The sequence below is a fragment of the Phycodurus eques genome, chromosome 2, assembly GCF_024500275.1.
Source record: "Phycodurus eques isolate BA_2022a chromosome 2, UOR_Pequ_1.1, whole genome shotgun sequence".
NCBI lineage: Eukaryota > Metazoa > Chordata > Actinopteri > Syngnathiformes > Syngnathidae > Phycodurus > Phycodurus eques.
In genome coordinates this window covers 32,982,141-32,994,314 of record NC_084526.1, presented here as the reverse complement: position 1 = coordinate 32,994,314, position 12,174 = coordinate 32,982,141, and the positions used below count along the sequence as shown (strand labels likewise).

The following is a 12,174-nucleotide window of genomic DNA, read 5'->3' as shown; positions in this document are numbered from 1 at the left end:
TTTTATTTTATTTTTATTTATTTTTTTTAAAACAGTTGTGCAAGGCCAGGCTCACTGCCATTTTTTCCCCTCAGATTTGAATCTACCCTATAACCATGTTATTAATCTGTTTCCGGCTGACACTGTTTGAATCTATGAAAGAGGAAAAGCCTGGTCTGCGCCATTGTGATTGACAGCATTTCAAGACAATGTTTGGCATGAATTCAAAACTCCATGTATGCTTGATCCACAAATGAGTTCTTCACACCTCCATTCTGCTTCATACATGATTTTTGACCTCTGGCACTAGATTCAATAAATCAGATTATACAAGGTGTCTCTTTCGCTTCATAGCTCCCCCCATGTTTTGTTCTTAACACGGTGTCTCCCTTTCTTTCATCTTCAGGCATTTGGCAATGCGAAGACGGCTCACAATAACAACTCAAGCCGCTTTGGCAAATTCATCCAGGTCAACTACCAGGAAAGTGGGACTGTGAGAGGGTAGGGAACATAAAAGAAAACATGCATTTCACTGATGATGATATAAAATAAATTAATATTTATCATCATTTCAGAGCATATGTGGAGAAGTACCTCTTGGAGAAGTCAAGGCTGGTGTATCAGGAGCACAATGAGCGGTAAGTACTTCTTTGAAAGGCAGATCCTAATCTCAAATCATACAGATTTATTACACGAAGTTCCAGTGTTGCATTGTGTAATGTGTGTTGAAATGTGAAGTCACCACAACAAACTACAACTTTGTGTTTTTTTATTACTTTTCAATAAACAATAGTTTATTTAATATTTGAAGACCCACCAAAGGGGTCAAACATTTGTCTTTGTAAATTTGACACCCCACAGAGGCCTTTGTTATTCAAAAGCCTTCCAAAATTTGAATGAATTAAAAAAGAAATACAAAAAAATCACTATGTATGTAGAATGAGGCTCTGAAATATCTGTGAATGTTCTCGTTCATCCAGGTCATTTCCTTTTCAGGGCACTGAACCGATTGCAACTGGACTGTTCTGTTTGTCTTTAAAGATGTTTCGCCTCTATTCTGAGCACTCTTCATCAGTTCATGCAACAAGGCTTAGTTAGGACAATGTAGCCAGTGTTTGTGTGGAAAACTCAGCTATTTATCCTCCAAATTAGAGGCACACCCCAAACCACGTATGGCATCATTCTTTTGCAAAGCAAGAAATGGAGAGAGCTGTTAAGCCGCCTGGCAGAGAGAGGATGGAAACTCCTTCATTAGTATTTCGTTCAGTTGTAAAGTGATCGTGGAGTTGCCTAACAGTCAAGGAGGCCGTGCTGTTTGTTGGAGACAGAATTATTGCGTTTCTTTGTCATGGCCGGAAAGACTGCATTGTAAGTGGCAGATAGGTGATGTCATAAGCCCCCTCCTCTGTTAAGCGATGTTTTTTTTCACCTTTGTGTAGAAGGCCTCGCTTTACTCTTTACTTTCAAACCATATGTCTTCCCTGTCCAGAATATACACATTTTTGTCCTCAAAAGAGTGATGTTTCTCTTGGAGGGGCAGGACACCTGAGTTTTCACGTTGTTGTGTTGTGCCATCTCTCAGTGGTTGCTTGGTTTCCCCAGTATATATATCTGTGCATTCCTCACTGCACTTGACCGCATACACTAAATAGGTGGTGGTGAGGCTCTGAAATCATGAAAAATAAGGGCTGCCTTCAAGCTGCAGGATTGTGTGGGCGTGGCCGCTGAAGGCGCTGGAGTTGAGCCCTTCACCTGTTCATCAAATACTGTACATTCGCTCGTATGCTGTGTGCTCAAGTGTCTGTAGTCAACTACTGGAGGAATAATGTGTGCCGTTATGGTTAAGCATGGTTAAACAATTGACCAGAGGTGGGTAGGAACGTGCTACATTTACATTTAATCAAGTAACATTTTGAATGAATTGTACTGGTCAGAGTAGTTTTAATGAAGCAAACCTTTTTACTTTTACTGGAGTATTTATGTTAAGAAGAAACAGTACTTTTATTTTATTTTACAATAACCTGCATCTTGTTTGCTACTTTACATTTATCAATAATTGCGTGTGCGATCTATTTTTAGACTTTCGTTTTCAACGTCCATATAGGGCGCCGTTGCTCCAATCCACCGTTACCACAGTGATGTTTGACTCAAATTCACCAATCAAACAATACAAGAACGTCACATGTACACACACACAGTCTTCTATTGGGGTTTTGTGGACCAATCAAAGTGAGTTGTGACAGCCGCACACAACTGTTTATATTACAGAAGTTGGACGTTATTACAGAAGTTGGACGTTGTTAAAAACAAATAAAAACAGAATACAATGATTTGCAAGTCATGTTCAACCTATATTTAATTGAATACACTACAAAGACAAGATATCAGAATCAGAATCATCTTTATTTGCCAAGTATGTCCAAAAACACACAAGGAATTTGTCTCCGGTAATTGGAGCCGCTCTAGTACTACTACAACAGACAGTCAATTTACAGAACACTTTGGAGAGAGAAAGACATTGACAAAAAAAAAAACAGTCACTGAGCAGTAAAGGGTTCCTAGTTATCTGGTAATCTGGTAATGCCGGTACATTATTATTATTTTTTTGAAAATTTTTCATCATTTACTTTATTTAATCATTTACTTTATTTGGTGATTACAACACCTTTGATGACTGGGATGCTGCTGAGGAATTGAGGGGAAAAATGAAGAAACAGAAGTGGCAAAAGTTAATTGTAAAATTTAAATCAACGAAGAAAACAAAATAGGCAATTACAACGCAGAGATATTTCCTTGCACAAAAACTGACAAATACAAACTGAACACTTCACCGTTGATGGTTTGAATGATACCCTGTGACAATTTTATGCCGCCGTCCAGTCAACGAAAACCGACAGAGTACAGCAATGCTAGCATGAGAGCTTACATCAACTGTCACATATAAATATACAGAATATCCATCCATCCATCCATCCATTTTCTGAGCCGCTTCTCACTAGGGTCGCGGGCATGCTGGAGCCTATCCCAGCTGTCATCGGGCAGGAGGCGGGGTACACCCTGAACTGGTTGCCAGCCAATCGCAGGGCACATACATACAAACAAACAACCATTCGCACTCACAGTCACACCTACGGGCAATTAAGAGTCTCCAATTAATGCATGTTTTTGGGATGTGGGAGGAAACCGGAGTACCCGGAGAAAACCCACGCAGGCACGGGGAGAACATGCAAACTCCACACAGGCGGGGCCTGGGATTGAACCCAGGTCCTCAGAACTGTGAGGCTGACGCTCTAACCAGTCGCCACCGTGCCGCCTATACAGAATATATGTCTAATAATAAAAAAATTTTTTATCGTCATACCTGTAGTTGTTATTTAATATAGTGTTTACATTCCTTTAGAAAGTTATGGGTTTGGAATGACTTGTCATCGTCAATCCCTCAGGCTTTGCAAGGGAAAATAAATTGATGTAGTAAAACTTTCTATTTTGACTACAAAACATACATTTACTCAAATGTCACGTTTTTTTACACTTTCACTTTGTTTACTGAGATGTCTGGAAATTAGGGTCTGGAAAACATGGAATTTTATATTCTCAAATGTGTAGGAACCCTGTTATTGCTAAGTATGTGTAGGAACCCTGTTATTGCTAAGTAACTCGCAATTCCAGTAAATAGCCATAGATGGCGCTCATTAGTTTTATAGTAGGGGAGCCCCGATTGATGTTGTTCCCTGGGGACGTCATCCTGTTTTAACACCACCCACAAAATCTGGCCAGCTGAGATGGTGAAAAAGAGTTTGAAGCTATATCTCAACAATTCACTATTAAATTGTCTTTGCACCTTTTCAGCACTTAACCTTCAAACATCCATCCATCCATCCATTTTCTGTACCGCATTATCTTCACAAGGGTCGCGGGCGTGCTGGAGTCTATCCCAGCTATCTTCGGGCGAGAGGCGGGGTACACTGAACTGTTTGCCAGCCAATCGCAGGACACATATAAACAAACAATCATTCGCGCACACATTCACACCTAAGGGCAATTTAGAGTCTCCAATCAACCTACCACGCATGTTTTTGGGATGTGGGAGGAAACTGGAGTGCCCGGAGAAAACCCACAAAGGCATGGGGAGAACATGCAAACTCCACACAGGCGGGGCCGGGATTTGAACACCGGTCCTCAGAATTGTCAGGCAGATGTGCTAACCAGTCGCCCACCTTCAAACACATTTAATGTATTTAGAAAAAAAAATGTGAAAATGACTTTAAATAATTTACTGATGAATAGTGTCAGTTCTTTGTCCATCTATGCAAGCACAGCACTGCAATTGAATGGAATAAGAAGTAATTCATACTGCTAATTATCCCCATCAAAGTCACATGTAAAACAGCCCCAATTGCTGAAGCTGTTGATTACTATAAACAGTTCCTTTACTAATCTGAAAATATTTTTGTGAGTGTTGCAAGTGTGTCATGTATCTCAAAATCAAGCTGTGCCATTTCCGGCACCTTTATATATTGTACATGTTATGTGACACCTTTTATGTTTTTGAACCACATTGTCCTTAAAATATAATCCTCTTTTTCTCTTAATTGACAAGTGTTGGCAAAAGTTGTTCATGTCTGAGTGTTTCAATAAGTAACACTGTTGTGTGGGCCAATGTGTGATTCATTGAGCAAATTCAGTTCAAAGCAAAGCTTGACACTAATGTGGTGGCCTGCTGACTAGAGGTTTTAGTGAGGGTTAACCTCATTATGGGGGGTCGTTGTTGGCCCCACGTTAGCCGCCCATTAATGAGATGGTTTGCTGACTCCAGACCCATAAAGTGTATGCAAGTTTTTTCGAGGAGTACCTTGGTTGTTACAGCGTCTGCACACAGCTTATGACCTCGAAACTTTGTGCAGCTCTCAGATGATGTCAGAGGACGACTGCACTTTTCCTTACAAAGGAATGCATCTCAAAGTGGTTTACATAGTTAAAATCAGTCCCCTCCCACCACTCATCCACTCAGATACAAACAAACACACACACATACGAGCACAGAGTTAAAAGAGTAAGAAAATAATAATGTAATGACATATAGCTGGACACAGAGAAACCAAGTGGAAGCACCATCTCATAGAGCCATCTGCACCAAGAGCAGACAGCAGATCGCGGCCACAGGTGCTGGCATGGACCCACAGTATAGTAATATGGAGAGCCACAAATGGCGAATGAGGACCCCATGAGGCAGGACCATGGCCGCGGTCAATTACATATTTATGGGCGTTTGAGCATTTATTCGGTATCCTTGATAGTCAGTTAAAGGGCCATGTACTACTACTTCTCTCGCTCTCGTACAGTGCAGATGCTTTTTTGTTCGCTCTGCTTGCTTCGTCTCTATTTACATTTTTTCTTGCTGATAAGCTTTTTTTTCCTCAAAAAACAAAAAAAATAATAATAAAAACAAAAAATAATAATAATAATTAGAAGCACCGACTCCTGGATATTTTTAAACCTGTGGGACTGTGCTTTTTTTGTAGATACAGTCATTTGTTGCTATAATTTTTCAAAGCTATTGCGAAGTCTGTGCTAGCTGATTTGCAGCAAATAATCAATTGCTCACTTCAGTCAGGTGGGTTTCCTAAAGCTCTTAAAGTAGGTGCCATTAAGCCATTGCTAAAAATGCAAGCTATAGACCCATCTCAAATCTCCCTTTCATAGCCAAGATTGTTGAAAGTTATTTTTAATCAACTCAGCAATTTCTTGAACTTAAATGGACTTTTTGACAAATTTCAATCACGGTTCCGAACTCATCACAGTACCTAATCTGCTCTTATCAAAGTGCTAAATGATATAAGGTATATACTGACTCAGGAAAGGTGTCAATTCTGGTCTTGTTGGATCTCAGTGCGGCTTTTGATACGGTAGATCATAATATACTGCTGAACAAGTTGAAAACGTGGGCAGGACTAAATGGAACAGTCCTTAAATGGTTCAAGTCCTACCTGGAGGAAAGGAGATATTTTGTAATCATTGGAAGTGTCAGTGGTCAGTTTTTGGACCCCTTCTGTTCAGCCTGTATATGCCACCCTAGGGTCAAATTCTTCAGAACTTTAATTTTGACGATCATAGCTATGCAGATGACACACAGTTATATCTTGTGGTGTCTCTAGATGACTACAGTTCAATTGAGGTGTTGTGTCACTGTCTAAAACAGATAAGTAACTGGATGAGCCAACATTTTCTTCAATTAAACCACAACAAAACTGAGATAATTGTTTTTGGAAATAAAGGAAAGAGGATTGCTGTTAGTAAATACCTGGAGTCACTCTCTTTAAAAACCAAAGACCAAGTCCGAAACCTTGGGTGTTCTGATAGATTCCGACCTACTTTCAACAGTCATAACAAATCAATTACTAAAACTGCCATCTACCATCTGAAGAACATATGCAGAGTGAAGCCTTGCATGTGTCAAGCAGACAACGAGAAGCTCATCCATGCTTTTATCTCAAGTAGACTTAATTATTATCATGGTCTTCTGACTGCACTCCTCCAAAAGAGCATAAAACAGCTGCAGCTAATTCAGAATGCTGCAGCTCTGGTCCTGACCAGAACAAAGAGGTCCGAGCATATTACTCCAATTCTAAAGTCTTTACACTGGCTTCCAGTCAGCTTTAGAATAGATTTTAAAGTTCTGCTACTGGTCTTTTAAATCACTGAACGGTTTAGGTACTGAATACATGAAAGAAATGCTAATGGTATATAAACCCAGTAGGGCTCTGAGGTCGACAGACTCAGGTCAAATAGTGGAGCGCAGAGTCCAAAGCAAACATGGTGAAGCAGCATTTAGCTATTATGCTGCACGCAAATCGAATAAGTTGCCAACAGAATTGACGTCAGCCCCTAGTGTGAATGTTTTTAAGTCCAGGTTAAAAACTTTTTTCTTTTTTTCTCATGCTTTTTAGAGCATTTCCACTTTAAATGATATTTCTTGCACTGTACGCTGTTTTAATTGTACTTTTATTTTTTTTCCTCTTTGTTTTAAATGTTTATAAGCAGTGTTGTCTTTGTTTTTAAATGCTTTCAAAAAAGGAAAGCACATTGAGTTACTTTGTGTATGAAATGCGCGATAGAAATAAATTTGCTTTGCTTTACTATGCTGTTTTTCCACCTTAGTAAGACAATTCAGTAGTAAAACAACAATTGTCTTACGAATAAAAAAAATTCTACTACTCGTGCCTATTACACAATTAAAACTTACGAGTAGACTGTTGTGCTGCACTAGTAACCCTACTCGGCACAACTAGAAGGCTTGTGTCAAGCACTACAAGTAGCCGCCTTATCAAGGATATCAAATAAATGTTGAAACAACTTTATGGAAATTATTCAGTATCATAAGGTATCATGTACCATGTATAACTACTGTCTTTGTTCATACTTATAGAACAACAGCATGCTGCTGGTAAGGCAAAGCTGTGCACTATTTGGGGTCTGCGCAGTACTAGTAATACTAGTGAAGCACTGTGATGGTTAGCTTGTAGAATTTTATAATGTCACTAATAGTACTAGGAGCATGCAGTGGTTGACTCAATGGTAACATGTAGGTGTACTACTAGTCTGTCAAAGATACCTACTTGTGAGGACAAAGAGCATACTAGTACATCGACCTTAATCTGGAAATGAAACAGCGCTCCATAAAGTATATAGTGCATGACACAACCCTAGTATTTGGACCTAGTTAGTAAGTGAAGCACAGTAGTTTAGTTGCATACGAGTAAGCCAAAAGTGGCACAAGTAATGGATAAAACATTACTCATAAGACACCTATTTCTCCTCCTCAGTGTGCTGAGTAGTCTTACAAAAATAAATAAATAAAGCAAACAGCTTTCCATAGACTTTCAATCTGCCCTGTGTTGATCTTCATCTTGGTGTGGACAATGCTGAACAAATTCCCATCCTCTTCCAATCTACATTATGTTGTTAAGGTAGAGTGGAATGTGATTAACACGCTGATACACGTTCTACACCCAGTTTTAGTTTAGGATTTCAATTTTTAACACTAAAGCTAGTATCTGCATGTGATTTAAATAAGTATTTTTTCATCTTCATCTTTTTTCTGTTTTGGTAATTACTAAACATTTTTAAAGGGAACATAAATATTACCTTTGTTGCAGATGGAAATGTCATCCCTGGTGTTTGAGTTGAACTAATACATACATACATCAATCTTGTGTCCTCCAGAAACTACCATGTGTTTTACTACCTGCTGGCAGGAGCGAGTGAAGGAGAGAGAACAGCCTTTCACCTCATGAAACCGGAAGAATACCATTACCTTAGTCAGGTAGGACTCACTGTTACTATCCTATAAATCATTTCTTTCTAAACATTAGAAGTTGAGGTTTGTTGAATCAATAGATAGAATAGTGTAGTATTGTCTTGGAATGGTATGTTTGTTTTTGTCTTCTTTTTTTAGAGTTTAGTTTGCTTGCTTGTATTGTATGTCTTTTGCCAAACAGGAACATTAACGAAATATGGACAAGCAGTTATCTACTCTCAACATCTACTGTACGCAGTGTATTGGCCACTGTACATCCACACAAATTGAGATTATGTACGAGAGCTAAAATAACGTTTTTTCTACACCACTGCTGGGACCAACCATAATAATATTATTAAATTACTGTAAAAGTCGATAGTGCACATTATACATAGGTACTGTATTTTCCGCACTATAAGGCGCATTTAAAAGCCTTTAATTTTCTAAAAAATCGATGGTGCGCCTTGTGTGTACTATGTTCCAAAATCTGTAAACATGTTGTGCAATTTTGGTAAGCGCTCCGCTTAATTGACTGTCGGACTATTTCCCGCCGACATGGGGTCGTAATACGTACACTAGCAGCGATGAACCAATTAGAGAACATTACGTAAAGCTACGTACAGTATGTAAGCTTACCTCCGCCACGCCTCCGGTAGGTACACTATACTACCAGTATGCTGCTAAACAACATTTGTTTGGCTAAGGACCCCTGAAAATTGCTTCAGCGAAGAGACATGCTTACGAGGCACAATTCAAACTACAGGCTATCAGTTACGCGGTTGTAAATGGGAATAGAGCAGCCGCGATAGAATTTAAAATCAAGCACAAGAACAACCGGGAGAAGCGTCTCTACAGTCACCATTCGACTGAAGGCAATAACGATGGCACAAGATATGAAGATCGAACACTTTCAAGGAGGTCCCTCTTGGTCCTTTCATTTTATGAAAAGGTGCCATCTCGCCATCCGCGCGAGGACTACCGTGGCGCCGCAACAGCCAGCGAACCCCAACCGCTGGGCATTGGTGTAAACAGGGCGTTCAAAGTGAAGTTGCGAGCGGCGTGGGAGCGATTGATGAGAGACGGCGAACTCACCGTTACTAAGACTGGGAGGCAGCGCCGGGCGAGTTACACCGCCATATGTGAATGTTTTTCACTGTTTTTTAAACTCACTGTTTTTCTTCCGTTACCTTGTTTTAGCATGCGCCGAATAATACGGTGCGCCATATGTATGGCTTAAGTCCAGAAATAGACTCTGTAATTGAGACTGCACTTTACAATCCGGTGTGCCTTATGGTGCGGAAAATACGGTATAAGGAAAATGAAAACAAATCTTCCACAGTTTAAATGTATACTGCCAATTAGGGGTTGTGAAAAGGGTGTACACTTCGATTCACATTTACAGTACATATATTACGATAAATGAGCGCTGCTCACCGGAGCATCCTGACGTTCTTGTGTCAGCCGCCATATTGCTATTGTTATCTGTTGCAAGTGCACTATACGGCATAAATGCTTACTCGTGCGTTTGTCAAACCTTAAACCTAAGGTTGGAAATGTTTACGAACAGGGCTACTTACTCGGCCGCCTTTAAACAAAAAAGTAATCAGTGTTGCTACAGATGTAGGAAACCGTCGAGCAGCGCGCCAGCTCAGTGTGAATGAATCGAACATGAGATTGTGGAGGAACTTAAAGGAGAAAATCCTCTGAGAAGAACAACATGCAAGAGCTTCGGGACGTGGGAACGTGGCAGAGTAATGGAGGCGCTGCTGCCCCTTCCACCAGACTTTCCATTGATATGCTTGGACACGGCAGTGTGTGAAGAGCCAGCCTCCTTAGCTATGAGCTTTTGTGGCTTACCCATCCTATGGAGGGTATCAATGTTGGTCTTCTGGCCAGTACTCAAGTCTGTAGTCTTCCCCATATTGAACCAAACTAAAGCAATTTAATGACACCTGGGGAAACCTGTGCAGGTGCTTTGAGTTTAGGAGGTGATTAGTGTGTGACACTTTGTTTAAAACATTTATGGCCTGCAAAATCTGGGCTGATTTCTTCACAGTATTCAAATTTTTTGAATTCCTTATTTCGTGGGTTTTATGAGCTGGTACCCCAAATTATGGAAATAAATACACGTTTCCATGATATTCAAATTTTTTGGAAAGGGTCTGTATGGTTAGCAGCACATCCATGCTGTGCATTCTACATACGTACGTAGATGCATTTTCCTGATTTTCTTTTTTTTTTTTTTTTTTTTTTAAAGTCAACTTTGGGGGTGCGCATTATACTCAAGCATTTTATACGTGAGAAATTACAGTAGTCAAACTTTATTATGTATGCAATTAACCATTTTGGAGCTCATTCGACTACATACGTCTCCTGAATGTTGTGAGCAGTGAGTAGTTCTGCTGTGATGCACACACACATGCAGACACACACTCATGACTCTTGTTCCGATCAATTCAGCTGTTCGATTTTTGTTTATTTTTTTGTGTATCATTGTTGTGTTTTTACATGCATGGTACACATAGATCCATCTTTAACACACACACACACACACACACACACACACACACACATTCCTATATTGGCTGCACCACTGACAAACACAAGCCAACAAATGGTAATTGTCCTTTGGCTCATCAGCAAAACAGGTTTCACATACTGTAACGATGAAAGAAAGGTACAATAAAGTCACATACACGGCGCACTGATGGAATCTGTTGTGTAAAACTAGTCGCAACCTCAGAACTTTGACAGCCACGCCATGACTACTTCCTCCCCTCCTATGAAATCTTCACGCCTACACTGAGAGGAGCAGGGAATTCCGTTCATTCCGCCTCACCCTTGAACTGCACACACAAACACACATGCGCACATAAATTCTATCACACATTCTTGCACTCTCTTCATAATCTTCCTGTCTTTTGGATGCTGCTTGTTTCCCTTCTCTCTTCTGTGAAGTGTAAATAAACACTCATGTACAGATTTCACAACCCCCTTATGTTGGCAAAGTGAAGGCAACCAGTTTTCAGACTGTGTAGACATGCTACGGATTAGTACTCCTTCGTCCACATTCATAACTTTGACCCTGACAGAATAGCTCTTTTGCATCTTGCTTCTGGTGCACTACTCCTAATTTTAAAGATTCTGTAACAGAGAACATTCTGTAACGTTTTCTAGTGATTGCTTTTTTGCTATCATCTTTATTGCAAGAAAATTTAAATCACCATAGTTACAAAATTGTTGTTCATGAGCGTGAAGAACAAGGTCTTATTTGGAATTTTCAAATAGACAAGTCTTTCTTCACAAATCTGTGTAATAGGAGTAGTGCAAGTAAAAGTGATTATGCTTTAATATTTAAGGTGGCTCTGACTTGTCCTGATGTTAATATACAGTCCAAAATAATATTGACAACAATGTACTTGCATTCTAAGACAATCCAACATAATACATTGTAATTAGTCTCCCGGCAAGTATTAGTAGTGGACTTTATTAACTTTTTCAAGTGACAATTAGGGATGGGAAGAATAATTGATTAATTGTTTAGTATTTGGGGAACACAGCTCCATTAGCCAGCATTATTCTGCACCAGACAACATTGGAAGTGAAACTGGAGCACAGGACATTCCAAACTCAACTCCTGCTGTTTTCTTTCTAAACCCAGTGTTCCACAACTTTTATTTATTGTGCTTTATACTGTATGTCAAAGGGACAATCCCGATTCTACCCCTTAGACCTTCCCCTTCGTCTTATCCCTTGCCCATAGCCCTTCGTTTGAAAGGCCAAGATGAAGGGGTAAATGGCCCTGGGAATTGGGATGACACACCGTCACCTGAGTGGTTAGCACAGCCGCCTCACAGTTCGGAGGACCGGGGTTCAAATCCTGCCCCCCGCCTGTG

At 40.0% G+C, this 12,174-nt stretch overlaps 1 protein-coding gene across 8 annotated transcripts in view; it reads left to right on the top strand.

Moving 5' to 3' along the window:
• The window catches only part of myo9aa (myosin IXAa), a 153,069-nt gene that overhangs the window by 69,320 nt on the left and 71,575 nt on the right, over positions 1 to 12,174 (top strand). For all 8 annotated transcript variants that reach the window (XM_061670378.1, XM_061670381.1, XM_061670377.1 and 5 more), the window contains 3 exons: positions 386 to 480; positions 555 to 617; positions 8,203 to 8,302. In XM_061670378.1, coding sequence (XP_061526362.1) covers positions 386 to 480; positions 555 to 617; positions 8,203 to 8,302 — 258 coding nt within the window. The remainder of the gene's footprint in view (positions 1 to 385; positions 481 to 554; positions 618 to 8,202; positions 8,303 to 12,174) is intronic.